Genomic DNA, 17,284 nt, shown 5'->3' on the forward strand with positions numbered 1-17,284 from the left:
ATGATTTTTATTCTGATCTCCATTAGCTGTTGAAGAAGCAGCAGTGATTGTTCCTGCGGTCCACACAGAACAAGACAAAATACAGAACACTAATGGACAAGAACAGGAACACAAATTTGAACTAAGAACACTGACTAAATAACAATAGGACTAAGCAACCTAATCGAGGTGGAGATTACATCTCACATTCCAGCCAATGGCAATGTCCGATTTCGGTATAATACCAGGGGCCATTTGACAGCTCTATCACAGTTCCACCTCCAAACACCACCAAAACAACTATGCGGATGTTGGCTAAAGAGGATCTGATTTAATAAAGCCCTTAAAGACTACTGCCACTAGAGGCCCTGTGATCATCTCATGAATCTGCACTAGTTGGAGCAGAAACTATGGCCATTTGTTTTGAAGAAAGGGATCTTATCAGCATACTTAATGTGTTGTGACAGTTATTTCTGTTAAAATGTAGTTGGCGTAGTTGGTCAGAGATGCAAGAGAGTCAATACAGAAATGATCACAGTCAATACTTTTCACATCTCAGCTTCCTCCCAGTGTTCCTCTCCAGCACGTTTTCCACTGCAGAGAGCTGGGGATGGACACGTTACCAAGGGAATCAGCCTAAGCCGAGAGTGCAAATCAGCTGATGATAACAGACTGGAAATAAGCTGCAGGTCACAGGTGACATCATAGAGGAATGTCTGAGACGTTCAGTGGGCCCACCTGTGTCTGTCTCTCTCTCTCCCTCGTTAGTGTTTCCTATCCTCATGATGTAGTCTATACCTAGAGTTCCAAAACTATGGGGATGAAACGTACAGATGTTGATAAGTCTATTCATACAAAACGTAAAGATTTGTTTTATAATTTACATGCAATGTAAGCTATTGCTTTAAATAAGCAAATGATTGCAGGTCTGGGGCGCATAAGTTTTCCTCTTGTATGGAAAACATTTCCTTCATCATAATGCCCATATTTTAAACATTTGTGCATTCGTCAAGAAATCATATACTACAAGCAGTGAGCTTCTTTAGAGAAAAGAAACAGTTTGACGATGTAGTACATTTTATTTCATAACTTTTTTACTTAACTTTTTATTTAACCTTTATTTAACTAGGCAAGTCAGTTAAGAACAAATTATTATTTACAATGACGGCCTACCCTGGCCAAACCCGGACGAGGCTGGGCCAAAAGACTCCCAATCACGTCCGGATGTGATACAGCCTGGAATCAAACCAGGGACTTTAGTGACTCCTCTTGCACTGAGATGCAGTACCTTAGACCGCTATACCTGAGTAAATAATGTATTTATCTGTGTCATAGAAAACAATGCAATTAAAAAATATAATGCAGAATAGGATACCTGTAAAAGCTACATATTGACTGGAAAAAAATTAACAAACTACATGGTCAAAAGAATGTGGACACCTGTTCGTCAAACATCTCATTCCAAAATCATGGGCATTAATATGGAGTTGGTCTCCCCGTTGCTGCTATAACAGCCTCCACTCTTCTAGGAAGGCTTTCCACTAGATGTTGAAACATTGCTGCGGGGACTTGCTTCCATTCAGCCACAAGAGAATTAGTGGGGTCGGGCACTGATGTTGGGCGATTAGGCCTGGCTCACAGTCGGCGTTCCAATTCATCCCAAAGGTGTTCAATGGGGTTGAGGTCAGGGCTCTGTGCAAGCCAGTCAAGTTCTTCCACACCAATCTCGACAAACCATTTCTGTATGAACCTTGCTTTGTGCATGGGGGCATTGTCATACTGAAACAGGAAACGGCCTTCCTCAAACTGTTGTCACAAAGTTGGAAGCACAGAATTGTCTAGAATATCATTGCATGCTGAAGCATTAAGATTTCACTTCACTGGAACTAAGGGGCCTAGCCCAAACCATAAAAAACAGCCCCAGACCATTATTCCACCAAACTTTACAGTTGTTATTATGCATTGGGTTGCGTTCTCCTGGCATTGTCCAAAACCAGATTCTTCCGTCGGACTGCCAGATGGTGAAGCGTGATTCATCACTCCAGAGAATGTGTTTCCACTGCTCCTGAGTCCAATAGTGGAAAGCTTTACACCACTCCAGTCGATGCTTGGCATTGTGCATGGTGATCTTAGGCGTGTGTGGAGCTGCTCGGACATGGAAACCGATTTCATGAGGCTCCCGACGAACAGTTCTTGTGTTGCAGTCATGGACAGACGATTTTTACCCTCTACAGTGGTTCCTCCGTTAAAAGTTGCGTCATACTGCAGCATTCTGTGGCACGTATCAAATTGTAAGCCATTTTTTCTGTTAATGCAAGTTAGTGCTAGTTTGACCACCAGAGGGATCTTTGAGAAGCATTTGATAGTCTTCCATATTGGCATTACCAGAGAATTTAAAACCTTTTTTGTAATAGCATAGTATATGGGATTGATTTTAAGAAATTTGGCTTAATTGATTAGATTAATATTATGGTGTTTATATTCTGAGAAAAAGGAAAAAGGAAACTGTACAACGTGACATCGGCAATACAGTACTGGGCTATTTAGCTAAAGAAACCCTGTGTCATGCGGGCAGGGCACGTGGGAGACCGCGGTTCAATTCCCCGACAGGGAGGAAGGAGTATCCTGTCCTTGTAAATAAAAATGTGTTCTTAACTGATTCCATATGTGTTATTTCATAGTTGTGATGTCTTCACTATTATTCTACAATGTAGAAAATAGTAAAAATATAGAAAAATCCTGGAATCAGTAGGTGTGTCCAAACTTTTGACTCGTACTTTCTTAATTAATTTGATTAATATTAAGGTGTTTCTATTTCAAGGAAAATGAAAAACCCTCTGGGTTTCCGTTAGGATGGAATGGAAAATATGGCGCTGTACAACGTGACTGTCAGCAGTACAGTACTGGGCTATTTAGCTAAAGAAACCCTGTGTCGTGCGGGAAGGGCACCCGGGAGACCGGGGTTCAATTCCCTGACGGGGAGGAAGGAGTAGGCTGTCCTTGTAAATATGAATTTGTTCTTAACTGATTCCACATGTGTTATTTCACAGTTGTGATGTCTTCACTATTATTCTACAATGTAATGAGTGCTCTGGAGCAGTGAAGCCGTGACGCTGGGTACCTCTAAGCCCCGCGGTATAAACGTACAAAATTTTAAAGGAGGAACCACTGTATGCGCTTCAACACTGCAGTCCCTTTTTGTGAGCTTGTGTGGCCTACCACTTCACGGCTGAACCGTTGTTGCTCCTAGATGTTTCCACTTCACTATAACAGCACATACAGTTGACCAGGACAGCTCTAGCAAGGCAGAAATTTGACAAACTGACTTGTTGGAAAGGTGGCATCCTACTACGATGCCACGTTCAAGGCACTGAGCTCTTTAGTAAGGCCATTCTACTGCCAATGTTTGTCGATTTTATACACCTGTCAGCAACAGGTGTGGCTGAAATAGCTGAATCCACTTATTTGAAGGGATTTCCATATACTTTGTATATATAGTGTAGAAGCACAACCTAAAATCTGTAAATGTGACCTTTTTGGAAAAGCGTACACAATTTGTTCCACCTGCAGAGAATCAGAGTAACATCTCTGGCTGTAGTGTAGATAAGAACAAAGACCACTTTAGTCCAGAGTGAGTCCCAACAATCCAAGCAGCTATACTGACTTCCTCCGTGTGTGAGGGCTGCTCATCCCCAGGAAAAGGGCATCGCTGCTGGGGAAGGACTGGGTTGAGGTGCCCCTGGAGCTGCAGGAGGCTCCATCCACCCTGTAGGAGATGGAGTTGTAGAAGACAGGATTGCTGTGGCAGCCTGAGTGCTCACAGTGGGCCGGAGAGGGGCTGTCACAGGCAACCAGCCTGAAGCACATACAGGAGCAGAGGGCGCTGATGCGGGACTCGGGATGCTTAGCAGGGTCCCTGACCCCAGGTGTCTCTCTACGCTCCTCAGATGGAGAGGGGATGAGATTGGTACGACTGGTGCCTCCCTCCATGGGCAGGGAGAGGTTACAGCGGCTACTGTTCCCATTCTCAGCTCCAAACCGTTCTATCCCATCAGCTCTGTCCCATACTGATGCTTCCACATCTGCCTCCTCCTCCCCCACCTCTCCACCCCCTGTCCTCTTAGGCACTGCTGGCTTTTGCTCCTCCGCCTCCAGGCTCCTGGTTGCCTCCTCTGTGCTGTAGGTGAGGAAGCGTAGCACCACCAGGTTCAGGAAAGCCCCGATCACTGCCAGCCCCACCAGGATGTACATGAAGCTAAAGGCCACATAGGGAGTCCTCCTCTGGAGGACCTCCTTCTTCTGCAGGGCCACAAAGTCCCCGAAGCCGATGGTGGTGAGCGTGATGAAACAGTAGTAGTAGGCATGGAAGAAGGTCCAGCCCTCAAAGTGGGAGAAGGCTGCTGTCCCGACACAGAGGGTGCTCATGCAGGACAGGAGGCCCACCAGCACCATGTTCCCCATGGACACATCAGTCTTCCGTAAGCCCATGCATTGCTTGAGCCTGCAGAGGAGGTAGCGGACTAACGTGTTGATCCTCTCCCCCATGCTCTGGAACATGACCAGTGTCAGAGGGATACCCAGAACTGCATAGAACATGCAGAATACCTTTCCAGCATCAGTGCTTGGAGCAGCATGACCATAACCTGCAGAACAGAATCATATCAAAGTTATAGACACATCATATGTGTACATTAACACAAACAACACACACACAGTAAATATTTTAAATAACCCAAAGAACAGTAGTCTCTTTAACACAATCCCCATAACGGCATTATCATAACTGCCGGTTTCACTAATAATTTAAACAAGAGTTCAGCTTCAGCACCATGGTAAGCGCCATAAGAGTGGAGGAAATGTTCAAACATATTTGGTGTATGGATGCATGGATGATTCATGTATGGATGATTTCACTTGCAGAGCAAAGAAACCACATAAACAAAGAGTCCAAGACTTGCTTGGGACATATTTCTAAACGGCATAGCAAAATTAGTTACCTATCGTTGTGATGACGGTGATAGCAAAGTAAAAGGATCCCGCGAATTTCCACTGTCTCCCCGCGCGATGGGGCTCCGACTGTAGAACCACTCTCTCGATCTCCCGGTAGTCGTCATCGGTAAATCCGTACTTCTTCTTCAGCTCATTGCGTTTCTGTTCCAGGATCTTCTTCCTCGAGTTCTCGGTCTCTGATTCGAGGGCGTCGAACACCGCGGCTCCCACAAGCAGGTAGGATAGCATACACAGGATGAGAGAAAGGGTCCGAATGTTCTGCGCCTTCATTCTCACTTCGAGCGAACTCGAGTGGGCACTGAGAGGTGGGAGGGTGTGTGATAAGGAAGAGAGACAGCAGGTGTACGCGCAAGTTATGTCATGCAAGCCTTGACCAACACAGCCTTGCTAATTATAGGAAGAACGATCCTACACCTGTTTTACTGCTTGTTGTCCCTCTGTTATTATCTTAGGCTACTTGAAGAAAAGTGCTAGGCCCTACAGGTGATTAAACAGGCACATTTTTTTTTTTTTTTTTGCATCATTTTCCCCTATTAGATCAAAGCGCGCACATAGTCACATTCACCAAACAGTTTTGGGGCCTGGCCTACATAGTTGATTGATATAACTCATCAGTGTCCTAGGCCTATATAGTATTACATATAATAGGTAATTGTACCTGTCGTATTTTTTACAATGGCACTGCACGCACTTTCCATAGGCTTTGGGGTATGTGTTCTCATTACAGGGCCAGACTAGGAGAATTTCCTGACCTGGACCTGGCTAGCCAAACTGATTTTTCATGTTACACACTGGGTTAAACCTCAGCTCTAATGATGGCCGGTAGCTTAGACAGTTTTTACAACTAATGGCCAAGAAGGACACACTTGGACTTTTTTGTCTGTAGCCTTTTTGATCCTTTGAGCCTTTGTAGCCATTGCTCTCATCCATCTTTAACCGATCCAACTATTTATGTAAGCCCGATGTAGATCATTTCAAATAAACATTTATTTTAATCTAAATGGATGAAATAAACTGGTGGCCTTGATCAAAAGTCATACCCCACTGTGTGCAGCGAGCTGGACCTGTCCATGGTGCTGAACACTAGTTCGTAATCAGTGAGAGATGGTCAATTGGATGACTTCAGTTGATGAAAGACACTATTGTTCTTTTGTTTTTTTGGAGAGAGAGAGAGGGGTGCACTGTAGAAACAGCTGGCCTTTTCAAAATCTACTCTCTTGATTACTTTGTGAAGCATACATGTGCGAAGTATTCAGAAAACGCTTGGGTAATGTATTACTCTGACTGATGAAGCATGGGCTGGTAGTGGAGTTGACCTTTATAAAGCACACTTAGTCCCAGGGGATCAATAGAGCCTTCATTATTAACTAAATCAGAGAGAGAGAGAGAGCTAACCATGTGAGTATTTTATGACCCCCAAAGCATCAAGTCTTAAATGTCATGATTGCTCTCAAATACTCAAAGACTAGTACATGAGGTACATTTACATGGGTCTGATTAGACACAGAGACCAGTGATAAAAATGTCATTTTGTAACAAGTTCATTATTATTGTATTGATTTTGTGCATACCAGGTTACATTTCCATATTCAATTATATTAATATAAACATCATTAATAATAAAGTTAATGAATCATTGCTAAAGGCTGTATCGTATGTGTGTGTGTGTGTGAGAGAGAGAGAGAGAGAGAGAGAGAGAGAGAGAGAGAGAGAGAGAGAGAGAGAGAGAGAGAGAGAGAGAGAGAGGGAGAGGGAGAGGGAGAGAGAGCAAAGAGAGAGAGGGAGAGAGAGCAAAGAGGGAGAGAGAGAGAGAGCAAAGAGGGAGAGAGAGAGAGAGCAAAGAGGGAGAGAGAGAGAGAGCAAAGAGGGAGAGAGAGAGAGAGCAAAGAGGGAGAGAGAGAGAGCAAAGAGGGAGAGAGAGAGAGAGCAAAGAGGGAGAGAGAGAGAGCAAAGAGGGAGAGAGAGAGAGAGCAAAGAGGGAGAGAGAGAGAGAGCAAAGAGGGAGAGAGAGAGAGAGCAAAGAGGGAGAGAGAGAGAGAGCAAAGAGGGAGAGAGAGAGAGAGCAAAGAGGGAGAGAGAGAGAGAGCAAAGAGGGAGAGAGAGAGAGAGCAAAGAGGGAGAGAGAGAGAGAGCAAAGAGGGAGAGAGAGAGAGAGCAAAGAGGGAGAGAGAGAGAGAGCAAAGAGGGAGAGAGAGCAAAGAGGGAGAGATACAGACAGAGACGGAGGGAGAGGGAGAAAGAGAGGGAGAGTCCCTCTAAAATCTGAAGGTTTATTACCTCTTCTCCACCAAGAGCATGGTCATCTCTGTTATTACAATCTACATGTATTGTTTCTCTCCTTTCAAGCCTATTCAGGGCTATTATGTCCTATATGAAGTACAGTAAATACCATATTGTGCTTTACTCAGTGCCAACAAAATCCATTACCACCCAGATGGTAAGAGTGCAAAGAGTGAGAATGGCTCTTTTTTCTCTACTGAAGAAAAAGGTTAAGAACAATCATTACTATTTCAATGGATTATGTCCCTGAAAGATAAGTTAATAGCCAATGTCCAAAGTCCTTTCCAGTCCATGTGGCGTCAATATGCGTGGTTGTTAGGGCAGATCAGTTATACAACTACAGCTTTAAAGTCAGACACAAATAATGCAATCAAACAAAGGTTTTTGAAGTTGCACATGAAGAATATGCATTGAGAAATATATTGGCTTGTGATTCTCTATAAAAACAGAAAAGGATCTTTGAGCATTAGTCCCCAACCCTTCTAATGGCTTTGTGGCTGCTGATGCCTAAGGAGTATTTATAGTGTTTCATCTGATTAGCTAAGCTCCTATCACGCTCTCCCCTACAGAATGGTTCGGCTTGACTCAGCCTCTAAGCTAACTCTCACAGGAAGAAATTAAGACCAGGATATCAAGCACCAGGCCAGTCATCTGCCTATGTTCCATCCCTCGATGGAAGATGTGCCATGATATAACCAAGAACATGATGCTGTCTTTACACTGATAACAGAGACTACTAAATGTCAGCATAGAAAATGATTAAGATAGAAGTCACAGCACAGCAGCAGAACTGATGCGTTGTTTGTTGAGTGCACCGAGACTTGCATGTTCACATAATACAATTTGTATGCTGAATTATTAAGAGTAAAGTGGGATGCGTAAGATGTAGGGGTTTGGATGATGGCAAAAAGTACCCACTGACTTTCATATCCGAATCCAGATCACTGTGAATGGAGGATTTTAACTGTCTCCTTGTGCTTATGTCAAAGGCACTGGCTCTTTTCCCCAGAGGGATACAAAGGTGTCACGGAAGGACACTGACTTGAACTTTACAGCTAATGTGAGTAGAGCTTTGAGGCTTATTAACCAAAAGGGCAGAATGACAGACCTTTCAATCCTCTGGGACAGCACCTTTAGGGAGGCCTGACGGACCTTTCAATCCTCTGGGACAGTACTTTTAGGGAGGCCTGACGGACCTTTCAATCCTCTGGGACAGCACTTTTAGGGAAGCCTGACGGACCTTTCAATCCTCTGGGACAGCACTTTTAGGGAGGTCTGGTGGTCCTTTCAATCCTCTGGGACAGCACCTTTAGGGAGGCTTGAAGGACCTTTCAATCCTCTGGGACAGCACCTTTAGGGAGGCGTGACGGACCTTTCAAACCTCTGGGACAGCACCTTTAGGGAGGCCTGACGGACCTTTCAATCCACTGGGACAGCACTTTTAGGGAGGTCTGGTGGACCTTTCAATCCTCTGGGACAGCATTTTTAGGGAGGCCTGACGGACCTTTCCATCCTCTGGGACTGCACCTTTAGGGAGGCCTGACGGACCTTTCCATCCTCTGGGACTGCACCTTTAGGGAGGCCTGACGGACCTTTCAAGCTTCTGGGACAGCACCTTTAGGGAGGCCTGACGGACCTTTCAAGCCTCTGGGACAGCACTTTTAGGGAGGCCTGATGGACCTTTCAATCCTCTGAGACAGCACTTTTAGGGAGGGCTGATGACTGTGACCAAATATTCAACAACAAAAAAATCGATTTGAAAAAATTATGAATAGACATGAAACAAGCAGCAAATATGGGATGTAGGTTATATTTTAAATGATATTAATTTATATTATAGTTTTTAATATGCCCCATTTCTTTCCTTGGGGACTGCAAATGGAATTTAGATAGAATTCGAAATAAAATACATGTATTAACAAGTGCCCTATAAAGTCAGCCCTTGAACTCCACTACTCCCTACCAGTGCAACTACAAGCTGCCTGTGCAGATGCCCTGAGTCATGGCTGCTAATTGTTACTTATCATTGGAGTGCCCTTCCTATGATACTATGAGAGGAAGGGTGGGGAAGGCTATGGCTGAAATTATAACAGTGTTTTGTAGGATATTTGGCAATAGCAAGGAACATGGATGTGATCAGTCAAAGGGTTTCATCATGTCAATATTAGCCTACTTAATGTCAATATTCACAATTTTCTCGTGAAAAGATTCACCAATCTGTTGAAACTAATAATAACTAACCAACCACGCAATCAATCAATTATATCATTCAAATAAAACATAAATGTCCTGTAAACATGCAACTTATTGAATTTAAATCTCACTCTAAATTGTGTTCTTTTGATTTTGGCAACAATTCAGCATTCCCTCCTCTGTAATCTTGTCTCTTGTAAATGTACATTTCCTCCACAAATAGCCTCACCAAAGGACTGTTTGTGCGTGGCCTATAATGAACCATGGATGGCGCTGGAGCCAGAGGGAGTCTCTCTGTACCCAGGCCTACCTGCTGCCTGGGTACAGAGCCAACCAATCACCCAGCCACCAGAGGGCGTTTTAGGCTCTGATGTTGCCTGGAGAAGATGTACTGTAGGTGAAGTTAACCTGGCTCAGGTCTGCAGCTGGTTGCCCTGGAAACCAGGGTAAAGGTCTTACTATATCAGATGACACTTATGTAAAGATGAAAGGGGTCATATGAGCTGGCTATTTTTTTTAAAGATATACTGAAATACTTTTAACTGTACTACAGTATTTGTAGGCCTACTGATAATTTAGGACTAAGGTTAACTCTTGTATCATGTACGCCTCTGTTTAATGTCTATGCAGACCATGCCAACAGAATGACGTAGGGGAAACAACACCAGAATGTGTTATCATTACATACTTATAGTGGGAGAAGGCGGCTGGATGTGTACCCCAGTGAAAGTGTGGACTCACTCAAATTATTTTAAATATACTGTACTACCATAATGACATCTTTTCACTTTTCTGTTGAAAAGTAACTTAGATGGCCTATAGATGGAGCTGATGTTCAACACAGAGTATTAATCATGTACAGTACCAGTCAAAAGTTTGGACACACCTACTCATTACAAGGGTTTTCTTTTTTTTTAAACTATTTTCTGCATTGCAGAATAATAGTGAGACATCAAAACTATGAAATAACACATATGGAATCATGTAGTAACAAAAGTAGTGTTAAACAAATCAAAATATATTTTAAATGTATGATTCTTCAAATTAGCCACCCTTTGCCTTGATCACAGCTTTGAAGACTCTTGGCATTCTCTCAACCAGCTTCATGAGGTCACCTGGAATTCATTTTAATTAACTGGAGTGCCTTGTTAAAAGTTAATTTGTGGAATTTATTTCCTTCTTAACATCAGTTGTGTTCTGACAAGGTAGGTGTGGTATACAGAAGATAGTACTATTTGGTAGTACTATTTACTATTTACTTCTACTGTAAGTCGCTCTGGATAAGAGCGTCTGCTAAATGACTAAAATGTTTAAAAAAATGTAAATGGTAAAAGACCAAGTCCATATATGGCAAGAACAGCTCAAATAAGCAAAGAGAAATGACAGTCCATCATTACTTTAAGACATTAAGGTCAGTCAATACGAACAATTTCAAGAACTTTGAAAGTTTCTTCAAGTGCAGTTGCAAAAACCATCAAGCGCTATGATGAAACTGGCTCTTATGAGGACCGCCACAGGAAAGGAAGACCAGAGCTACCTCTGCTGTAGAGGATAAGTTCATTAGAGTTAAATGCTTCACGGAGTTCAAGTAACAGACACATCTCAACATCAACTGTTCAGAGGAGACTGCATGAATCAGGCCTTCATGGTTGAATTGCTGCAAAGAAACCACTACTAACGGACACCAATAAGAAGAAGAGACTTGCTTGGGCCAAGAAACACGAGCAATGGATATTAGACCGGTGGAAATCTGTCCTTTGGTCTGATGAGTCTAAATTTGAGATTTGTTGTTCCAACCGCCGTGTCTTTGTGAGACGCGCAGTAGGTGAACAGATCTCTGCATGTGTGGTTCCCACCGTGAAGCAGGAGGAGGAGGTGTGATGGTGTGGGGGTGCTTTGCAGGTGACACTATCTGTGATTTATTTAGAATTCAAGGCATACTTAACCAGTATGGCTACCACAGCATTCTGCAGTGATATGCCATCCCATCTGGTTTGCGCTTAGTGGGACTATCATTTGTTTTTCAACAGGACAATGACCCAAAACACACCTCCAAACACAAGAAGGAGAGTGATGGAGTGCAGCCTCAGATTACCTGGCCTCCACAATCACCCAACCTCAACCCAATTGACATGGTTTGGGATGAGTTGGACCTCAGAGTGAAGGAACAGCAGCCAACAAGTGCTCAGCATGTGTGGGAACTCCTTCAAGACAGTTGGAAAAGCATTCCAGGTGAAGCTGTTTGAGAGAATGCCAAGAGTGTGCAAAGCTGTCATCAAGGCAAAGGGTGGCTACTTTGAAGAATCTCAAATATAAAATATATTTTGATTTGTTTAACATTTTTATTGTTACTACATGATTCCATGTGTGTTATTTCAAAGTTTGGATGTCTTCACTATTATTCTACAATGTAGAAAATAGTAAAAATAAAGAAAAAAACTTAAATGAGTAGGTGTATCCAAACCTTTGACTGGTACTGTAGGTGGTAGGCCTACAATATGGCACATCAAAGGCATTCATTTTGTCTGAAAATGTTAGGCCTATAATTTAAGTGAGGGGGAAAACAGGATAAAACCAAATTAGGTCTGGTAAAATAGTTCCAACTGTTTGGTATGTTTCACTTTACAAAAAGGTAGGCCTACATGACTGCAGTGCCTGTCTGTCTCCTGTGAGTTATTCAACCAATCCCATATGACTCAGTGTGCTAGATTGGCTGGTGTTCATGACTTCTTGTTAAATCTGGTGGAGAAACCTGGTTTGAGGGAAATTCGTATGATTTGTGATGTTTTTTTGTGTCCCTCCAGGCTGGGTGGATGTACATGACATAGTAAAGAACTTCAACTGTAGGTGCCGTTTAAGATTAGGGAGGACAGTGTATTTTTATGAGCATGGCCTTATTTCTATACAGCATATTGGATGACTGTCATTCATATTCCATTCACCCAGCTCAGCGTAACATCGATAGGTTTACGCTACTACATGATACTGGAATTTGCCCTATACCCATCATGAGGTTGCTTCAACCTAGCCTACAAATGAAAGTTTATAACGTAGAGAGACAAATTGGAATAATCAAGGTGACAAACAGTGACACATTCAATACCGCCTTGCACACTCTTGCCTGCATCCAGCAGGTGTGAGGTGTAATCATTGGTCCAAATAGTTGCAAAACAAAACGAGAGTTTCTATTGGACTAATTCAGGTAGGTCCCTCCCCATTTGCTTCCGTTTAAGAAACGTTTTGCAACAGAATCGACAGAATGAATACACCCTTGATCACTCGCAAACACAGTTCATTTTCATAGAGGCCACCTACAGCATCCTCACTTTGCTCGTTGTATAATTCCTTCTGTCAGGTGTGCGCTCTCCTCCTCTCACCTTTTTCCCTTTGCTTGTGGACTTCAGTGCACAACACAACAGCTGTCTGTGACCTGGCATAAAAAAACTCTCCAAGCCAAACCTTCATAACGTAGCCTCTAACCGCTACAAAGCCTACATCGTTGTCACCCTCCCACTGGGCAGAAAACTGGTTCCATCAACATTGTATCCACATAATTTCAACCAGAAAATGTAATCTGATGACGTTGAATCAACGTGGAAAACTTATTGGAGTTGCAAAACGTCATCAACATAAGGGCATTTCGTCATTTTTTCACCAAACTTTTAACCTAAATCCAATGACATGTGGACATTTTTTGTTGTTGATTTCATGATGATGTTAGTGAACATCTCAACCAAATGTAAATCAAAACTAGATGTTATAATTATGTCCTTGCCTAGTGGAAAATTAACAAACTAAAACTAATGCGTTAGTATACCCACAATACAATCCATGTGTTCAATCACGCAGTACAGTATACAGCAAGCAGTTTAGCAGTTAAATCAATGAATAAAACCGAAAGTTTCCCTTGAATTGGAAAAGTTGCAGTGATGGATATCCTTAGCCAGCTAGCTAACATAAATAGCATTCCTCTCTGTTTGAGTCAGGTTGTTGAGTAGGCTAAATTAACTTTATTAGCTAAGTAAGTGAAAGGTAAACTTAGAAGAAAATAATACACAGAAATCTCTCTTTCTATGCTGCTTCTTCTTAATTGTTGAAGAAATTAATTTGTTCAGAACTCTTCAACTATTATCTCTCTTTGAGTCAACTACTGTCACGCCCTGGCCTTAGTATTCTTTGTTTTCTTTATTATTTTAGTTAGGTCAGGGTGTGACATGGGGAATGTTTGTGTTTTGTCGGTTTTGGGTGATTATATGGTAAAGGGGGTGTTGGGTGTAGTGTATGGGTTTGTGTTGAGTGCATGTGTCTAGCTGTGTCTATGTTGGTTTAGTTGTCTAGGAGAGTCTATGGTTGCCTGAATGAGTTCCCAATTAGAGACAGCTGATTTCTGTTGTCTCTGATTGGGAGCCATATTTTAGGGTAGCCATAGGCTTTCATTTGATGTGGGTAATTGTCTATGTTATACGTTTGTAGCCTGTGTGTGCACTTCGTTATTAGCTTCACGATCGTTTTCTTGTTTTGTTTAGTGTGTAAGTGTTTTTGTTTCGTTTTACCTTCGTATTCATTAAAAGGAATATGGCTTATTTTCCTACTGCTGCGTTTTGGTCCGTCAATCCTCCACACGATCGTGACAACTACTCACCACACTGAGGTGTATGATCTTAATTTGATCACTCTTTTGATGCTGAGAATTTTCCTGCTTAGCAGGAAATGCAAACTTGTAGTGTACTCAATGTTTAAAAAGGCTTCTAAAGTTTAAAATGTACACTTTAAAATGTCAGACTTGATTTGCCCAAACAAAAAATGTATCAAACCCTACAAAGAAATGTCAATTAATTATAATCCACATAATAATTCACATTTCCTGTTGCTGCAGGATTATTTTTCTGCTGTAGCAAACGGGCTCACTGCAGTGCTAGCTAGCTGTATCTTGTGTTGTCAGTACTGTCGTGTCTTTGGCATCATTAAAAGTGAAGACTTATTTCATCCAATCAATTCTCTGTATTTATTATTACGTGATTAAACTAATCATGTAAATGTAATTAACTAGAAAGTCGGGGCACCAAGGAAAATCTTCAGATTACAAAGCTATAATTTTCCTAATATAACTCTTCAGATATTTTAATATTTTATCAATTAGTCTTCTTATGAATTAATTATTATTTACCTAACGTCAGTCTCATTCCAAACGTTGTAAATTGTTGGTTATCTGCACGAACCCAGCCTTTACTATGAATCATCCATACACCAATTGGCCTAATCATTTATTTACTAACTAACTAAATAATCACAGAAATGCATAAACAAACAGTAGATATGGTTACAAGGAAATGATAGGGGAGGTTCCCTAGTGGGCTAAGCCGATATGACAGCTCGGTGGACAAAGGGAAGTGGGTGTGGACTGAGAACATGCGGGAAAGACCAGAGGGATCACTACACACAGTACTACTAGAATTATATTCATACAAATGTGGTTCTTTTGCACATGAACGCTCACTCATTCGGGAATAATTGCAATCAATATATATTTACGCCCAGGTGTCGTCGTGATCTCTGTTGGAATCGTCAGTCCGTCTGCTGGAGAGTCAGTCCATCCGAGTCTCTCTCTCTTTTTGTCTTTCATGGTTAGAATGGACACTTCAGAGTACCATTCAGAAATGTTCTCATATATAGATGTTTCGGCAGTTGTCGGTGTTCGCAATCCCAGGTTTACATAATTTCTAGCTTCAGACTAGTAATTAGTGTCTAAGATTTGCTCATATTCTGTCGGGAACGATAGTCTCAGAGTTTAACCATTTCCAGCCGTGTAGCCAATGCTCCACGTGGTATGGTTAGGAATTCAATAACTATTCACAATCACAGCTCACGCTGTGGGTTTGCTCAGTCTTGGTACTCAAACCTGTGCCATCTCAGCTAACACCGAGGTATGCATGGTCTGAAGAGGATTTCCTCAGTAGGGGTTTTTATTTGTAACTGTAGAAAAGGCTGTTCTATGACGCCAGATCATGTCTGTGCTCATGGGGGCGGGCCAATGACTTAGTTAAACTTTAAAGGGAATACAATTCTTTCACACTAAAGGTTTAACATCACATTACATCATTTCACAAATAGTTTAATCTTTACTCATTCATTTTATACAAGAATTAGACACAAACCTCATAATTGAGAAATGTACACATTCAGAGAGTGAGAGAGAGAGAGGGGGATGCCATGATCTATACCCAAAAAGGGCCATGTCATGACAGTACTATATTTGTTCATTGATTCTTTGATTGGCTAAACAACATGTCAGTTCATACTGTAAGAGCTCTGATAGGTTGGAGGACATCCTCTGGAAGTCATAATTACTGTGTTAGACTATGTAAGGGGGTTAGAACCATGTGCCTCCTAGGTTTTGTATTGAAGTCAATGTACCCAGGGGAGGACGGAAAATAGCTGTCCTCCAGCTACATCATGGTGCTACCCTAGAGGGTGCTGTTAAGAATACATTCATTGCAAAACAGTGTGTTTTAATTATTTATTTGGGGACATGAACATATTTGGTACAGTTTTATTGAAAAAGGAAAAGTTTTTTAATGTTTCACTGTTTTTATTTTTATTAAATCCACTGCTGTAGAGATATTATCCGAATCCAAATGTAAGATATTGTGTTGGCTCTCGTAATTTACTTCATCATTAAACTAATCTTTATTAACTTTTAGAACATTTTGAATAGGCTACAGCCTATATTATCTTGTTATTACTGAAAGGCACGCCAGAGTTAATGGGCTTCCAATTACAACATAATCCAGATAGCTGCCCTGGGAAATTCCTGATTCTGTCTAGGCCCCTTACTTTTTTCATTCTTTACTAATGCCATTCCACTGGCTTTGAGTAAAGCCACTGTGTCTATGTATGTGGATGAGTCAACACTATACACGTCAGCTACTACAGCGACTGAAATTACTGCAAAACTTAACAAAGAGCTGCAGTTAGTTTTAGAATGGGTGGCAAGGAATAAGTTAGACATAAATATTTCAAAAACTAAAAGCATTGTATTTGGGACAAATCGTTCACTAAACCCTAATCCTCAACTAAATCTTGTAATGAATAATGTATAAATTGAGCAAGTTAAGGTGACTAAACTGCTTGGAGTAACCCTGGATTGTAAACAGTCATGGTCAAAACATAGCTAAAATGGGAAGAAGTCTGTCCATAATAAAGTGTTCCTCTGCCTTCTTAACAGCACTATCAACAAGGCAGGTCCTACAGACCCTAGTTTTGTCGCACCTGGACTACTGTTCAGTCGTGTGGTCAGGTGCCACAAAGAGAGACTTAGGAAAATTGCAACTGGCTCATAAGAGGGCAGCACGGCTGGCCCTTGAATGTACACATAGAGCTAACATTAATATGTCAATCTCTCCTGGCTCAAAGTGAAGGAGAGATTGACTTCATCACTACTTGTATTTGTGAGAGGTATTGACATGTTGAATGCACCGAGTCCGTAACGTGAACAAACAGACACGGAAGACAACCACCCACAAAACACAACATAAAACAGGCTACCTAAATATGGTTCCCAATCAGAGACAATGACTAACACCTGCCTCTGATTGAGAACCATATCAGGCCACACGAAAAACCCAACATAGAAACACAAAACATAGATAACCAACCCAACTCACATCCTGACCATACTAAAACAAAGAAAATACAAAAAAACTAAGGTCAGAACGTGACAGTGCAAAAGGTATGAGGAGGTAGGCAATAAATAGGCCATAGGAGTGAATAATTACAATTTAGCAGATTAACACTGGAGTGATAAATCATCAGATGATCATGT

At 41.8% G+C, this 17,284-nt stretch overlaps 1 protein-coding gene across 1 annotated transcript; it reads right to left on the reverse strand.

Moving 5' to 3' along the window:
- Nucleotides 1-916: 916 nt before the first annotated feature.
- On the reverse strand, nucleotides 917-5,508 carry LOC129851074 (potassium channel subfamily K member 15-like). Its single transcript, XM_055917265.1, has 2 exons — nucleotides 4,977-5,508; nucleotides 917-4,622 (listed from the first exon to the last, which is right to left on the reverse strand). The coding sequence occupies exons 1-2, from the start codon at nucleotides 5,257-5,259 to the stop codon at nucleotides 3,634-3,636; spliced, it is 1,272 nt and encodes a 423-aa protein (XP_055773240.1). The 5' UTR covers nucleotides 5,260-5,508; the 3' UTR covers nucleotides 917-3,633.
- Between the last annotated feature and the right edge of the window lie 11,776 nt (nucleotides 5,509-17,284).

The sequence above is a fragment of the Salvelinus fontinalis genome, chromosome 3 (genome assembly GCF_029448725.1).
Source record: "Salvelinus fontinalis isolate EN_2023a chromosome 3, ASM2944872v1, whole genome shotgun sequence".
In the NCBI taxonomy this organism is placed as follows: Eukaryota; Metazoa; Chordata; class Actinopteri; order Salmoniformes; family Salmonidae; genus Salvelinus; species Salvelinus fontinalis.